Source organism: Macrosteles quadrilineatus, unplaced genomic scaffold (genome assembly GCF_028750875.1).
Source record: "Macrosteles quadrilineatus isolate MER2022 unplaced genomic scaffold, UCM_ALF_1.0 Scaffold_1__1_contigs__length_201487025, whole genome shotgun sequence".
Taxonomy (NCBI): Eukaryota; Metazoa; Arthropoda; class Insecta; order Hemiptera; family Cicadellidae; genus Macrosteles; species Macrosteles quadrilineatus.
The window spans coordinates 91,510,535-91,528,397 of NW_026542594.1; the positions used below are offsets into that span (position 1 = coordinate 91,510,535).

General features: G+C 37.1%; 1 protein-coding gene across 2 annotated transcripts in view; it reads left to right on the top strand.

The window, feature by feature from the left end:
- LOC128988422 (adenosine receptor A2b-like) overlaps window positions 1–16,733 on the top strand; it is a 134,705-nt gene extending 117,972 nt beyond the window's left edge. For both annotated transcript variants that reach the window (XM_054409808.1, XM_054409726.1), the window contains exons 2-6: window positions 3,639–3,775; window positions 9,048–9,332; window positions 10,007–10,274; window positions 11,914–12,071; window positions 14,260–16,733. In XM_054409808.1, the coding sequence (XP_054265783.1) occupies window positions 3,716–3,775; window positions 9,048–9,332; window positions 10,007–10,274; window positions 11,914–12,071; window positions 14,260–14,685 (1,197 nt within the window). In that variant the 5' untranslated portion in view covers window positions 3,639–3,715 and the 3' untranslated portion in view covers window positions 14,686–16,733. The remainder of the gene's footprint in view (window positions 1–3,638; window positions 3,776–9,047; window positions 9,333–10,006; window positions 10,275–11,913; window positions 12,072–14,259) is intronic.
- Window positions 16,734–17,863: the final 1,130 nt, after the last annotated feature.

Consider the following 17,863-nt stretch of genomic DNA (forward strand, 5'->3'; position numbering starts at 1 on the left):
TTCAAGAGTAATCTTATCTTACTAATATTATAAATGTGAAAGTTTGTGTCTTTGTTTGTTTGTTTGTTTGTGTGTTTGAAGTTCAATCACGCATAAACCACTGGACGGATTGGGCTGAAATTTGGCATGATGATAGCTTACATTCCCGATTAACATATAGGCATATTCTTATCTCAAAAATCCTTTCGGGCTCCGCCCCAGTGGCTCTGTAATTCCCCATGTTAACCTTATGAGTCATCAAGGGAGCCTTGACAAGAAGAGTCATCTGCATACCAAACTTGAGATGTGTTCGGCATTCTTTTTAGTCAGTTCTTGTAGGAATAGAAGTGTTGCCAGACCATATAATATCATTGATAGTGGATCTCTTCTTGACTATGCAATCTTTAATTACTTCCTTGCAAAATTAAATCCGAGCTGCATTGATAAGTATTATAAATGAATCTTGCAGCTCTTGGCTACTGGACTTTTTGTTTTCCATAAAGCATGAATTCTGTTTATTTTGTTGGAGGCATTATCTGCGTCTAACAGGATCACACACCATTCTTTGTTGGTATTACTTTGCTTACTATATTGCGTTCGCATGAAATGTGTTCGTCCCTCTATGCCAGATTTGAGACCTCCACAAAGTTGATATGTACCTAATGTTTGTTTTGCATCATCACTAAAAGCTAAAATAATTTATTTGGCCAGAATGCGTCTGAGACATTCTTCTATCCCAATGGGCCTCACACCTGGACATTAATTTGTCAATTACAATGAGTCTATTTGCCATCAGAGCTCTTATGGTGTGCCATGGTACTCCTTCTCCAATTAATTTCATTGCCAATGTGGCTATGGCTGTTTTTAAATAAGTACTTTTTTGTCCATGACGCAATAAGTAATCTGTCCAATTTTCGGATGAACTTCCTCCTGGACTTCCACTACAAATGAAGTTTCCTTGCTACTGTATTGTTTTTCTACATGTTCTGCTGTCATTTCTGCATTTTCAAGCTTTGGAATTTTGTCCATGCCATCTGGTAATTTTAGTAAATTAATGTCAGGAGTTATAGCCTTAAATTTTTTTTCTTTTAATACATCATAAATGGTGTACGGGGTATTATCAATAGTTTCTTCCGGTTTAAGTAAACCACCTATATTATTTTTATTTATCTGTCTTGAGTTTTACTTAATTTTAGCGAATTTCCCATATAGGGAATAAGCTATTACCGTAGGTCTCATGGTAAGCCCTAGACCCGGGGCCGATTTATTTTTTCGTTTTGAGGTCCCCAGAGGCCAAAAACACCATCCGTTAAAATTCATATATATATATATATATATATATATATATATATATATATATATATTTATATATGTGTCCGTTAGCGCGATAACTCGAGCAAATATGATCAGATTTTGATGAAATTTGGTACAAACATGTAAACCTACGTTTATTCTAACGAGTTCGCGAACCAGCATAATCAGACCATAGGAACAGGGGTTTATGTGGGGTTTTATGGGGTGAAAATGAGTTTTTCCCATTTTTAACCCTAAAAATAAAAATTTTTGCAATTTCTTTCTCAACCATTTTGTAGAGCTATAAAAAAATAAATAATTGAGTATATTGAAGCGCTGTTTTATGCCTAACGGTCACAGAGAAAATTCAAAAAAAGTGTAATTTAAAATTCCCATTTTATTCTTGTTTACTTGTTTATGGATATATGTTAATAAAATTTGGCAAATTTATTTATTTCATTCTATACTATTGACATACGGTCAAAAACACTTTTTACCTTCCCCGTAGCAGCAAACCTAAGCACTGGTTAAATCTAATCTATATATTAATACGCAAGTAGGTTTCTTTTCACAGTCATAACTCAATAACGGCTTGATGGATTTTAAAGTTTGAGGTGTCAAATTAAAGGTATTTTCACGTAGATGTGCAAATACCTTTCAGAATATTTGGAAATTGCACCACTTAAGTACAGTTAAGGGCTAAAGTTTGGAAGGCGGCGCCATCTGTTGACATTTGATCAAACTCATTTCCCTTTGTTTACAAATAGCATATGGACGTAGTTTGAAATAGTTTTTAAGGTTAACCACAGACTTCAGGACTTAAAACTGCCAGCGCAAAGCTTGAATTTATATTTTGTTTCAATCTGTTAACTAAGTCTGATAATGAAGAGCATCCTATCAATACTAGACAACAAAGGGTTTAATAATAAATATTTAATTCTTTTTAGTTTTTATTAAATTTGACCATAGACTGCAGGACTTATTTATTCCAGAGCAAAGCCGGAGTTTTATATTTTTATCTAATCATCTGTTAACTAAATCTGTTTCTTAAATAAAGAGTTTCCTAGCAAGACTTGACAACACATCTATATATTTAATACACAGTTGTAACACTGTTTTCTCAGTAATTACTGGACCGATCCACAAGTTCTATGTGTCAAATTAAAGGGGATAATACATAGATTTGCCGAACCTCATTAGAATTCACGTTTTTTAAGCGTTAAGACCTACAGCCCTTCAAAGGTTGAGTCAATACAATTCTTATCTCACAAGCACAAGCAACTGTGTTCACACTGGGCTACTTTACACGCCTACTCTCTCAAAAGCTGGCGAGTTGGCGTGTAAAGTAGCGGCAGCGTCAACTTTTTCCAGAGCTTTTTTACAAGCAGCTTTTGAGCGAGTACGTCGTTTACACTGAGCTATTTTACTAGCTGCGTGTAAAAAAGCCGGCGTGTAGCTTGTAAACTCGCCCCGTGTGAACGGGGCTTAAGAAAACCGGCAGAAAATTATAATGCGCAGAACCTATAGCAAAATATGGATACTATCTATCATGCGTGCCTCTGAAGAAACCTAATCTGGACATGTCCCCACAAAAAGTTAGGGATTCCCTTGCTCTACGTTATGGGAAAACACCAGTAAACCTCCCATTAAAATGTGAAGGATGCGGAAATGAGTTCAAGAGGAGCATGCTCTGAAATGTCCCAATGGAGGTCTTATAATTAAAAGACACAATTAAGTAAGAGGCACGATAGGTAATATGATGGAACAAGCCTGGGGAAACTGTATTAAAGAGCCCTTGATAGCAGAATGCAGTCATCTAAACGAACCTGCACTAAAAGCTGATTTAGCTTGTAGAGGCGTATGGTAGACTCAGATGGAGGCATTGTTTGATGTTCGTATTGTTGACACTGATGCTCCATTTTATGTCTCCATCCCTCATTAACAAGTTATAAAAAAAAACAGAAGATGAAAAAAGTAAGTGTACAAAAGCTTGCGAACAACGGCATGCATAATTTACTCCCCTTGTCACAAGTGTCGATGGGAATTTGGGAATGAATTCCAAATGTTTTAAGGGATAAGGCTGAAACATTATCAGAAAAATGGATCAGTTTATAAAAAAAATATCAGTAAATATCAGTTTAGTAATCAATTGGATACGATCAAGAACAATTTGTGGAGTTTTTATGGCAACCAGTTTGTATATGAGACGAACTAGAAAGAAAGAAATTACGGTCAGCGAGGTAATTTGAAGATGGTGCTGGGATTCCAAAATCTTGTTAGTGTAAAAATGAATTGTTAAATTCTTATTGTACTCTACTCTTTTTTATGAAATTCTCATTGTAATAAATTTTCTTGAATTGTTTTAGTCATGGAGACAAGGTGGAAAGTGTCCTAGGTCGGCAGGAGCCGCCCTCTTATCCTGACATGGGGGAGCTCCCTCGACATGAGCGATGATGGAAACATCACAAATCTGTCAGAATATCGTAGTGAAGAATCCGAGAAGGTATGCTTATTGGTACAATGTTGATGAACGTTGAAACAAGGGTCTCCGACCTTTTTTACTCAAGGGCCACATTGAAATTTTTTTGGAGAAAAAGCGGGCCTGGACCGTTTACATTTCAGTGTAGAAAGGAAGCCCCCCTCCAAATAACCCACAAAGAGGTAGTTTTCTAATTTTAAGCTTGGCGATGAAGTTTGAACATTTCTTGCTGATTTTATGTTGCTATATAACCTTTTGATTAACTCAAATTCTGTACGTTTTTAAACGAATGATACTGAGACCAAAGAAAATAATTGACCTACCTCACATGATTGTTTATGGGTATATAAACTGTGTTTGTCATATTTTTACTTTGTTATAACATAAGTAGGCTTATGATTTTTCGAATTCATAAGAAAGCTAATAAAGTATAAATTAATTTTACATTATATTTACCTTGACATTTACATTGGTATTTTTGTTATGATGGAAGTTTTAAAGTAGGACTCGTGAAAAAACAGGATGACACAACACTAAATATTTTTGATGTACAGTACTATTAAGTTTACTCGATTGAACATTTAATTGTAATGACGATAAGAATAATTGACAATGAGTTTACAAGGAGTCTAAAGCTAAAACTAACAGCGATTTTTTGGGAGTATTTTCTATTTGCCGCTTTAAGGTCAGCTTTAAATCAGGGTTAAGGTATGTTGTCTTGGTCCTTAGGATTGTTTTCAATTAAAGGGTTCACTTGGCTTGGATGCTTACAGCTATTTTTTCTTATTGGGAAAAACGTAGAAAGTATGAGATATGTGTACTATACACATACTAGCTTACCCCGTTACGGCATTGCTCATGCTCAAGAAATGTTTAGTTAAACATGTGTCTCCTTAAGTTTAACTGTGAGAGAACTTCTTTATTTAGAACATTAACTGTCCTACTAGGAGCTTTGGACTGCTGACTCTGAAACCATCTACATAATATTTTTTGCCAGAAAACAATTTCCCTGTAGCCTATTTCATTTCACGAAGATTACATGTTTAAACCTAATTTTCCTATACTGCTGTCAGATCTCCTATAACTTTATTGGAAAGTTTGTGTTTCTTGAGGTAACAGTATTTAACATAAAAACCTTGCACGATGTTTTATTGGGGTTCTTATAACCCTCAAAGGCCCTAAAGAGTTGCAGTCTACAGTGTCTACGATGTTTTTACGAAGTGGAACGTACTCACATAAAAGTGGCTTTTCTCGCCCCTTCAGTAAAAGGAATTATTAAAACTTGATATCATACATACATTTCTTCAGGGGAAAAAACATAAAAAGCTAATAATCTATTATATTATTAAAGTGATACAATCAAATTTTATGTAAACGGTTAAGGTCATTTACCAAATAAAAATATAGGCATATGGCACATAAAAATGAAGCTTAGAGTGTGTAGATTTGCCGAAAAGTATTGATATGGACGAATTTCCTAAGGACTCTGCCCCACAGGCTAATTTCCAAAGGGCTACCCCTGGCATATTTCCAAAGTTCAAATGATATAATTCAATTTAGATCATGAAACAGCTGGTAAAATTGGTATTTGTTTATTTACTAGACAAATGAAGATTGAGGAGGGTTATGTTTGGTTTTAAAGAAAGGTTGTATAAGTTTTGTTTAAGTATTGCTCAAAGTTTTCATTTTGTAATTTATATAGTAAGCTACATGGAAAGATGCTTGACTAAAATTGAAGAATTATGGTAAAACATGTCATTCAAGAAGCAGCAATATGAAGAAATTGATGCTAAGGTATGTGTCCGTATGGAGGTATGTTCTTTTTTATCTATTAACATCAAAAGTAGGGGTTTGAAAGTAGGATTACACTTTTAAATCAGTTTATATTTTCAAACTAAATCATAGAGTTGCTGTATTTTAAAACACACATCAGAACCACTTGAATAGCTCTCTAGGTCACATTTTCTTCCCGTTGCAAAGCACGGGTATAGCAGCTTGTTTTTACATAATCCACCACAAACGTGAACTGGGATTGTAAGGCAACATAGGCCTACTCATCTGAAATTGCATGATGTGCCATTTTTATAAGCCTATAGATGGAAATAATTGAACTTCTAAAGCACTTCTAACCTTCTCTCTTGAGGACCCATTATAAATAAACATAAAAAAGTGACAGAAGAAGGCCGATACCATCCCTTAAAATATAATATGGAACTCAATTGCAAACGTACAAATATTTTCATTTCGATTGAATAAATACAAACCAGCTGTTCCCTTAGTTAACAGTATAAAATTAATAAATATTATAGATTTCATCACTAGGGCCTAACACTTATGTACCTTGCATAAACCTACGTACCTGCCATTATCCGACCATAGGAGCAAGCAGGTCTAGTGGTAGAGCGTGGGACTTCGGTCTCCTAGGTTCCGGTTTCAAAGCCCGCCAGGCCTGAAATCACGCACATACGGGGTGACCCCAACTCAAATGATGATAATAATAATACAAAACTTTCAACGGATTGTATCTAAGGAAAAATACAAAAAACTCTAAGCCTAGCCTGAAGTAATGTGAAAACAATCCTAACTTAAGAAGAAGGACTTATCATTGCTATCAAACACTTGCTGTGTACAAATACTTGTCACAAGGAAAATGTTTAGTTTGAGTCATGAGGGAGTAATATTCTCATGGGAAAGGCTTAAGTTGAGAGGTACGCAAGATATGGTTGTCTTAAGCTGGAAAGCTTCTTACAAATGAATCAATTTTTAATGCCAAAAGTGTATCTTGAAACAAAATTGCTCCTTATAGTGTTCGTACCCTATAATATTATATCCACCCCCATAATACCCTTATATCCAATGATAATGTGTACAGCTCCTATAACTCAATACAACATTTGCGCAGGTGGTTGAGTCATCGCCCTACGTTGTATCCATAGCGCTGCCCTTAGTGTCTGTACTGTATCCCCACGATATTGTGTACAGCTCCTGTAACTCAATACAACATTTGCAGGTGGTTGAGTCGTCGCCCTACGTTGTATCCATAGCGCTGCCCTTAGTGTCTGTACTGTATCCCCACGATATTGTGTACAGCTCCTGTAAGTCAATACAACATTTGCAGGTGGTTGAGTCGTCGCCCTACGTTGTATCAATAGCGCTGCCCTTAGTGTCTGTACTATATCTCCCACGATATTGTGTACAGCTCCTGTAACTCAATACAACATTTGCAGGTGGTCGAGTCGTCGCCCTACGTTGTATCCATAGCGCTGCCCTTAGTGTCTGTACTATATCTCCCACGATATTGTGTACAGCTCCTGTAACTCAATACAACATTTGCAGGTGGTTGAGTCGTCGCCATACGTTGTATCCATAGCGCTGCCCTTAGTGTCTGTACTGTATCCCCACGATATTGTGTACAGCTCCTGTAACTCAATACAACATTTGCAGGTGGTTGAGTCGTCGCCCTACGTTGTATCCATAGCGCTGCCCTTAGTGTCTGTACTATATCTCCCACGATATTGTGTACAGCTCATGTAACTCAATACAACATTTGCAGGTGGTTGAGTCGTCGCCCTACGTTGTATCCATAGCGCTGCCCTTAGTGTCTGTACTATATCTCCCACGATATTGTGTACAGCTCCTGTAACTCAATACAACATTTGCAGGTGGTTGAGTCGTCGCCCTACGTTGTATCCATAGCGCTGCCCTTAGTGTCTGTACTATATCTCCCACGATATTGTGTACAGCTCATGTAACTCAATACAACATTTGCAGGTGGTTGAGTCGTCGCCCTACGTTGTATCCATAGCGCTGCCCTTAGTGTCTGTACTGTATCTCCCACGATATTGTGTACAGCTCCTGTAACTCAATACAACATTTGCAGGTGGTTGAGTCGTCGCCCTACGTTGTATCCATAGCGCTGCCCTTAGTGTCTGTACTGTATCTCCCACGATATTGTGTACAGCTCCTGTAACTCAATACAACATTTGCAGGTGGTTGAGTCGTCGCCCTACGTTGTATCCATAGCGCTGCCCTTAGTGTCTGTACTGTATCTCCCACGATATTGTGTACAGCTCCTGTAACTCAATACAACATTTGCAGGTGGTTGAGTCGTCGCCCTACGTTGTATCCATAGCGCTGCCCTTAGTGTCTGTACTATATCTCCCACGATATTGTGTACAGCTCCTGTAACTCAATACAACATTTGCAGGTGGTTGAGTCGTCGCCCTACGTTGTATCCATAGCGCTGCCCTTAGTGTCTGTACTATATCTCCCACGATATTGTGTACAGCTCATGTAACTCAATACAACATTTGCAGGTGGTTGAGTCGTCGCCCTACGTTGTATCCATAGCGCTGCCCTTAGTGTCTGTACTATATCTCCCACGATATTGTGTACAGCTCCTGTAACTCAATACAACATTTGCAGGTGGTTGAGTCGTCGCCCTACGTTGTATCCATAGCGCTGCCCTTAGTGTCTGTACTATATCTCCCACGATATTGTGTACAGCTCATGTAACTCAATACAACATTTGCAGGTGGTTGAGTCGTCGCCCTACGTTGTATCCATAGCGCTGCCCTTAGTGTCTGTACTGTATCTCCCACGATATTGTGTACAGCTCCTGTAACTCAATACAACATTTGCAGGTGGTTGAGTCGTCGCTCTACGTTGTATCCATAGCGCTGCCCTTAGTGTCTGTACTATATCTCCCACGATATTGTGTACAGCTCCTGTAACTCAATACAACATTTGCAGGTGGTTGAGTCGTCGCCCTATGTTGTATCCATAGCGCTGCCCTTAGTGTCTGTACTATATCTCCCACGATATTGTGTACAGCTCCTGTAACTCAATACAACATTTGCAGGTGGTTGAGTCGTCACCCTACGTTGTATCAATAGCGCTGCCCTTAGTGTCTGTACTATATCTCCCACGATATTGTGTACAGCTCCTGTAACTCAATACAACATTTGCAGGTGGTTGAGTCGTCACCCTACGTTGTATCAATAGCGCTGCCCTTAGTGTCTGTACTGTATCCCCACGATATTGTGTACAGCTCATGTAACTCAATACAACATTTGCAGGTGGTTGAGTCGTCGCCCTACGTTGTATCAATAGCGCTGCCCTTAGTGTCTGTACTATATCTCCCACGATATTGTGTACAGCTCCTGTAACTCAATACAACATTTGCAGGTGGTTGAGTCGTCGCCCTACGTTGTATCCATAGCGCTGCCCTTAGTGTCTGTACTATATCTCCCACGATATTGTGTACAGCTCATGTAACTCAATACAACATTTGCAGGTGGTTGAGTCGTCGCCCTACGTTGTATCCATAGCAGTGCTCCTAGTATTCGTGCTATCTCCCATGATATTGTGTGGCAACTCTCTCATCCTCACTGCCCTGTACCGCTTTAAACGTCTGCGTACACCCAGCAACTACTTGGTAATTTCTCTGGCCACCTCTGATCTGGGTGCTGGGTTGTTCCTCCCTCTGGGCATGTACCTGGAGCTGACCGCTGAACATGGTCTTCCCTCAAGCCTCTGCGTGCTGCCTTACTGCTTCGGCATTTTCACTTGTAGCGCATCGGTTAGTTGTCAAACGATCTTTTCTATTAAGTGATAGTCCATGGTATACATAGTCATTTGTCACATTAGAGACGTAAAAGATGTTTAATATATAATACTTTGTTTGTCAATTACCTCTCTAAGACTGATATATGATGTTCTTATTCATATTTACTGATCTTTAAGCTGATTATTAATCAATAGATCTTAGATATAAAAGATTTTGTGGTATTCAAAAGAAATTACAGGACACCTAAACGCTTCGTAGAAACCCATTGTTTCTGTTCTGCGCTGTCTACAGCCCATGTGCTCTCATTTTACTTGGTAACTAAACTCATCTGATTGATTTTGATTTTGATTCTGGGGAATGATTAAGTATATATGTAACAATTAATATATGTTGATAATATATGGTAGTTTTTATTGCATATTGTATGCCGTGGGTGCAAAAATATTCGACACTCACGGTACCCATATGCTTCAAAACTATTCTTAACACTTTAAGAACAATCATGGGCAAATGGGAGATACATGCACAATCACGTTATGCATGTCTCCAAGAGCGTGCAATATAAATATTTTTTAATTGAACACTTTATCAACTACCCTGGGCGGTACTTTTGTGGTCATACTATGCTTATTAGCTGTACGTTGCATTGACAGACTGATAAAAGAATGTTGTTGTGTTACACATAGGTGATAGTGATGGCTGCTATTGCTGTGGACCGCTTTACCTCTCTAGCCCAGCCGCTGCGCTACAACAACCTCATCACCCACAGAAGTATGGAGCGCTACATCCTCATGTTCTGGCTGTACGCGGGCCTTGTCGCTCTCTCACCTCTCCTGTTCTCTCAGTACTCCAGAGCTCCCGTCCCAGTCTGCGCCTTCAAGGCTGTCATTCACAAACCCGTCCAGTTGTTTCTGTTCTGCGCTGTCTACAGCCCATGTGCTCTCATTTTACTTGGTAACTAAACTCATCTGATTGATTTTGATTTTGATTCTGGGGAATGATTAAGTATATATGTAACAATTAATATATGTTGATAAGCTGAGTTTTCATCCAGGTTATAGGGCATAAAGTTGATTTGGTATATACCTGATAAAGTTTAATTTTAGACTGATAGCTACATTTGTTTATTTTAAATTATATCAAACTAGCAGTACCCGCGGGCTTCGCCCCGTTTAACTTCATAAGTATTAAAAATTACTATCTCCACTAAGCCTATGGTTATATTGGCTCTATTCATGAAAAAATCTGCTCAATTGGTCAAGTCGTCGTCCTGTCCTAATGTAGTTTTATGTCAATGCTCGTTAATTTTTCAAGATAAGCTCGTTCGCATGGCTCAATCAAGTTCTGATTGAAGTTCGTTTGCTACGCTTACTCACCTTTAGGTTGGAGCTCGTTCGCTGCGCTCACTTGCCTTCAGGTTAGCTCGTTCACTACGCTAACTCGCCTCCAGGTTGAAATTCGTTTGCTACGCTCACTCACCTTTTGGTTGCAAGCTGTTGTCATAAATGTAAATAAATAATAGTGATGCACCCTGTTGATAAACCTATGAACTCTTTAATGCTATTGAACATCACAGAATCAACTTGTTTAGTTGAACCAGCTGTTAAGATTCTTTAATTCCATTTAATAAGAGTACTCATAAGGTTAACATGGGAAACTCCAGAGCCACTAGGGCGAAGCCCGAAAGCCCGATCAGAATAAAACTATTTAGTTTTCCTATTTAATGTCCAAACAATCGGTGTACCGAATTTCAGCCTCCTAGGTAAATGGGAAGCCGGAGAATTAGTGATGTGAGTGAGTGAGTGAGTCAGTGAGGGCTTTGCCTTTTATAAGTACAGATATCAAACAGCAGGTACTTCAAATCTAACGACACAATATAAAACACCAAGGCACATATGATCAATAGAAGGCATAATTTCAAAGGTGTAGTACCCGGGGACCGAGCCATGGCTCGGTGTAGTAAAAGTTTAAAAAGCAACCCATAAGACTAATGTTAAAAAGGTTTGACTTTAAATTTCATTTCTTACGTAATTAGATTTTTGTTGGCAGTTTTTCACTACATTAGACACGTTTTAAAGCCAGAAATTAATCTTACATCATTTGAAGGAAATCGTCGAAGCCATTTTCGAGATCTATATTGAAACCAAGGATAGCGTTTTCTTTAATAATTGAGACTTTTGAAAACAAAAACCAAACCAAAGATTTTCGTGTCAACTGTCGATATTGGCTTCGATAACTGGGAGATGGATCCCCAAAACCATAAAATATTACTAAATGTGGCTAGTAAAACTGTTCATTTTGTATTATAGTACTTATTTGCTTCCCTTAAGTTTCATCACAATCGGATGGTTGTTTGGTAACGCATAAAGGACAAACATTGGCAACACACGCAAACAGAGTGCCTTTTTTAGACTAAAATGTCGTGTACAGGCATATCCATCTTGACAAATAAATAATTTGATTCTTAGTTTGTTCAAATATTAAAGTATGTTGTTTTAAATTTCGAGATTTTAAGGAACTTATGTCCATAGTTATATATTAATGCTTGAAGAAAATAATTACTGTAAAATCAACACATATTTGAACGTTGCAGGATGCTACTGTTACATATACGTGGTGGCCCGATACCACGCCCGGGCCATCTACACCGTGGAATTGTCTCTTCGGCAACAGGACTGCTCACACACCCGCTACGGTCAAACACTTGCGATCACAGTGGGCCTCTTCATTTGTCTGTGGATGCCCTTCCAGGTACCTAGCTGGAACATACAAACTGACGCAGCTAACCTTTAAAAAGAATTGCGTACAAATACTTTTCAATTATCAGGGAATAGAACAGCTAAAGAGTTTTTTCGTTTCCATAATAGTACAGTAAAAATATGTTTTGACCCCAAAAAAATTAGCACAAGCAAGGAATTTGGTACAGATGTTGGGTGTACATTCCTTTTGAACATACTAAAAGTCCCCAATAATTGAAACTGTGCTACAGCCACCAAATTGGAAAATGGCGGAATATTTCTGTATTTTAGGCTATAGTTGTTTAATAATTAGAAATACAGGAAAAAGCTTAGTATAAAGAATATAGTCCATCTAAAACTTCACAGTTTTGGTATTATAATTTTTCTCTAAACCCAACGGTTTTTGAATTATTTGCGATAAAGTAAAGTTAGTTAATTTTATTTATCAAAAATCTGTGAAACCCATCGAAATCAATGGTTACTTTCAAGGTTTACATCAATTATTCATCCCAATCAGTTAAACAGAGTGATATCATGGATAAAACATTCTCCCATAGATTTCTCATCCTCATGGATCAGCCAAATAATTTTAATGTTAGTTCTGTCCGGTGCACTAGTAGAGGTCGTAATTTGTTTAAAATTTGTCTCTAGTTACTTCAGTAATTGAAAAGCTCGTTAAACGAAATAAAACGATAGACACAAAAGTTTTTTTTCACTATCGTTCAGTGTGACCAACATGAACTAGACACGAAAAACGACCTTCCAAATTTACAATGGGATGTCAAGTCTACTACTTGTGTTAGTTAGTGTGGCGGTACCATCAAAATATTAAAATGTAACTTTATTTAATGGGTACAAAATGAGGATAAAATATTAATATGATTATTGCGTACTTCACAAAGTGTAGTTGATTACCTCACTTCATACATACAATAGTTCCGGTTCTTGGTACGAGTTAATATTACTTAAAATTACTTGTTCCATCTCCTTTTGAAAACCCCTTCGGTTAGTATTTGGATCGTGACGGTGAATTGCCATCTATTAAGTAAACACAACCACAATTTGTAAATTTAAATTTGTAAAAAAATTTAATTTTAAAATCCCATGCTATTCTTATGAATAAGTAAACTGCTGCAATTTGCTTGTTTGTAGATTTATTTTGATCAAACCTGGAAAATTTGTTTATTTTATACTAAGATATTGATATCTTACAAAAAAGAAACATACTATATTACCCTCCCTGTAGCAGCAAACCTTGGTACTTTTTAAACCTAATTTTGTTTATATGCATTTAATCAAACATTCAGTCAGTCAAATGGAAATTTGTTGAGTCTGCAGGTTTGCTGTGGTAGATTTATTTTACTCATTAAATATAGTTAAATTTTAAGATGTTATAGTAATCACACTATTTAACGAAATGGGATGAATTGTCAAACACCTTGAATTTATCCGTCGATTCCGATGGGTTTCGCCTATTTTTGATAAATTAAAAAACTAAATATACTTAATCACAAATAACTAAAAAACCGTTGGGTTTAGATAAAAACGGTAAATACCAGAAATGTGTATTTTTAGATGGACTACATTTTGTACGGTTAGATTTTTCCTGTATCTTTCATAATAAAGCAACTATAACCAAAAATACAGAGATATGCCTTTTCCAAAATGGCGGCCGTGGCCTAGCTTCAATTTTAGGGGACTTTACTTAACATCTGTACCAAATTCCTTGCTTGTGCTAATTTTTTATAGGTTTATGTAATTTTTGCTTATTTTTACTGTACTATAAAGGAAATCTGACATTATGAACGAAAGTTAACATTGTTTGTCTTGGAGTTACAACATCATCCAATTTACTTATTACCTGAAGAGCGGCTAAACTAAATTCTTTTCAGACAATTTGAATTTTTTAAACACAAATGACGTGAAATATCTTACTCCACATTATTAAGAACGTAATCAAGCAGAAGCATTTCACGCAACTTCATCCAAAACTGTATCGTCTGTTTGATTGACAGAGACTTGAGAAATGCTGAGAGTGCTATCTAGACCACTTCTAGGTGTGCTACGGACTTGAAATTTCCCCGGCTTCTTGGTGATGGCCTTTCACCCCTTCCTGTATCGCACTGTATCGTCTGTATCGTCTTTAGAAATCATTTAGTATGTTTAAGGTGTTTAAATGTCTGACAAATCCTACTTTCCAGGGGATGATGCTGTCCGACTTGATCACCGGCAGCTCCAGGTTGGCAGGGTGGACTGCGATATTTCTCGCTCTCCCAATCTTCGCGAGTTCCGCGGTCAACCCATGGGTGTACGGGTACCGCAACAGTGAGGTTCGCAGTGCCGTACAGCGAGTCCTGGAGGAACTGCTGGGCTCTATAGGTCTGGACAGTCCACAGTACGTGTGCCCTGAGCTGCTGACTGCTACAGGCCCCGGTGATCACGCCGAACTCAACAGCTTTGCCTCCCACGTTCGACTGTGTGCCGTGTCTCCCATCCGCTGCACCTCCCTCCTGATACCTCCCAGTCGCGGCTCCGAGCTCACCGAGACCACCAACCGAGGACTGGAACCCGAGGACGAGCCAGTCAACCTCACGGCCATCCTGCAGGAGCTCAACTCCAAGGATTGAGACGCTTTGGACGGTTCATCCTATTTTCGTCACTTCTACAGTGACGCAACCCGTGCAGAGCTATAGGATTACGCAAAGGGAAATTGTCATTTAAATGCGAAATGTCCAATAAATTGGACATTGGAATAGCCAATAAAATAACAGCATAAAGGAAGCAGATCAATCAGAAGATTTTATTAGTACATTAAACGTTAATCCTGCATTAGGGATTCAGATTCAACAGTGGTGAATCTTTTGTGATGGTAAAATTTTAACCCACTACATAAGGTTGAAAGGGTTATTGTTGGTTTGACACTTGCCTATAATCAAATATGTCTAAAAAGGTATTTCACCTTAAACACCCTAAAAGGTGTTTTCAACATAACGTTAAGACTTTTGAGGTATACAATGTTTAATTTTATTTTGCAATATTTTAATAATGTTACTGCAAATTTACATCACTAGAGGATCTACAAAAAATAGCAATCGATTTTAAACTAACTTCCTGATGAGCTAGAGACTTGAAAGAGTGTATGTATGTTTAGTAGATTTTCGTCTCCAAGCCAGTTTCAGTGTAAAATAATTTTTTTTATCAACCACGAAATCATGCTTAGTTTGTCAAGTGGTAATAATGGTTTTTGTTTTTATTAAAGGGCAAGTGGATTGAAACGGAATATAATTTATAAGTCCTGGGGAATTGGAGCCAAAAGTCTGCATTTATCAATCTTAAAATATATAAATTAATATCAATGAATAAATGAAATAGTTATTTGTGCAACTAGTGAGAAAAGTGAGCAATTGACTCACTCGAGAGAAATCCTTACTCACGAGCCGTAGGCAAGTGAGGAATGGTTTCTCGAGTGAGGCAATTGTACTTTGAACTCGAGTTGCACATTATACTTTTCCTACAGTTACCATAAAAAAAAAAAATGGTGAAGAAACATAACCTATTTTTACACAGAAGTGAACATTTAATATAACATTTAATGTGAAGTGACAAATACAACAGTACAACAGCTGACCAGCTGATTTACAGCCAGTGCTGCCAACGTAATTCGCGCGCATACGACGTTGCCTGCATGTTACGCGCTCACTATTTCGTGCCTTCACGTTGCAAATCTGGAGTGAGACAAAGTAATTAGAGTGAGACAATGTTAACATTGTCTCAATGATGAGCGAATTGGCCACTTTGCTTTCTTAAATCAGTGAGAGAACATGTACATTGTTAGGTAACTGTAGGAAAAAGTAATTTTACTTTACTGTAATAGTAATTTGCGTAACTCGTAAATATTTTAATACTACGACGAGGTAGGATAAGGATATCGTTCAAATTGCGAAATTGAGGTATAAGAGGTAAATTATTCACACAATGAAAAAAGTTATAAATAAATAATTTAGTTCCTCTTGATATTTTTTCTGTTTCTTTGTCGGTTCATTTAATAGAATAATCTATGCCGAAGCATGTTTATTGTTTAACCAGATTACATTTGAAATTAGATTTTATTATTGTCCGTTGCAGTCTTTGGCTCCATGGAAAAATAATTCATTCAAGCTAGGCCAAAATATATTTGTTATCTTTTGTTTAGGTTTTCTTTTTAATAGAACATTATGCTAACTTTACTGCCTTAAATAATTTTTTAGTTTTATTTTTACCTAGTTGTCTCGTATCCTTAATCCGGTGTGTGCAAAGATTTCTTCAGGATTTCCTGTATTTCCTTTTCCGCGGAAGTTTTTTTTTTACTTGTACGGCTAGATAGAGCTCGGCTTCCGTGTGAGTTTATTTTACAACACTCTTTTCCAACTACTATATGTACAAATGTGTTATGCCGAATTCTTCATCCTGTATGTCCGTACCTATGGTTGTGATGGTTGAACTAGTTTAGATATTTAATGTTACTTTGAGTTGTTAATAAAGTTTGTAAATAGAGATGATCCATCAAAAGTTAGGCCTACTTCTATGTTTATATTTTTATACTAATTTTATTGCATTTTTACTGCCACCTAATGTAAAACTCGATAATTTAATGTTGCAAAACCAAGGTAAATATATTCAAGTTAAATGGAATGATCCAGACTAAATATTTTTAAACCCTTGTGTTTCAATTTATGATTTGTTTTTTCTTAAATTAGAGATTAGGATTATTCAGAATAAGACATATTGTAAAATCATTGTTAGGCTATATGTACTATTCTACATAATTACTAACATAAATAAAGTTTCCAAAATCAAATTTATAGAAATAGCTTTCTGAGTTTGGCTATCCCTATTTTTTAAAAGTTTTTATTAGCTCCCTTTCTTGTCCGGTACATGTTTTGCAATCAATTTTAAACTAACTTCCTGATGAGCTAGGGACTTGAAAGTTAAAACATAGCTCAAAAATGGATGACAATGCAATATTAAATCATTTTATTTTCACATTTTCCTTGGACTACACCCCATGGGCTTCCAAATATTCAATAATTACAATTTGGAAGAATTTATATCTATATTGTTAAAAGAATTTGTTGGATTTTTGTTTACAGCAAATTGACCCCTAAATTATTTGAATAGGCATACTAGCAGTTACCCGGCGCGCGTTGCTGCGCTTAACAACTATTATTTTTAATGGCAATTTGTTCTTTACGATGAATAATAAAAGTGTATAACAAAAATAAAAATAGAATACTTAACTTAATTGGCAGTGGATAAACAATGTTTTTGTTTTTTTATTAGGTGTATAAATATATAAGTTTTTAGGCGTACATACCATCATACGTGAGCACGCAACATACAGCTGTCCGTGTGAAAAGCAAGCATTTTAAAAATTTAAACCGACGATAGTCACATATAAAAACATGAATTTGGTAGAGAAGGTGATTAGGGGAAAGGGTGATTTGTAGTTATGTCAAATGGCTAGGGTTCCCAAGTAGCCAGAACTCATGGATTTCCGCAAAGGATGTTGCCATTTCACCACGTCACCACTTGAGACAAGAAGAGGTTCAGCCCACGGCCGGGAGGGCACCCGAGTTCGCGTGCAAACCCCGCACTGTCAAAGTCGATGATTTTGAAAATATATATGGTAATGGATGGGGATTTCAAATGTTTTAAAGAGTTGTACAATAGTGTTGAACATTTGTATAGGCTTGTATAGGCCGAGAGCAGGATTTAAAAAAAATGGCTAAAAAAAGCTCACCATGTTATTCTTATGGGGAAAAACGC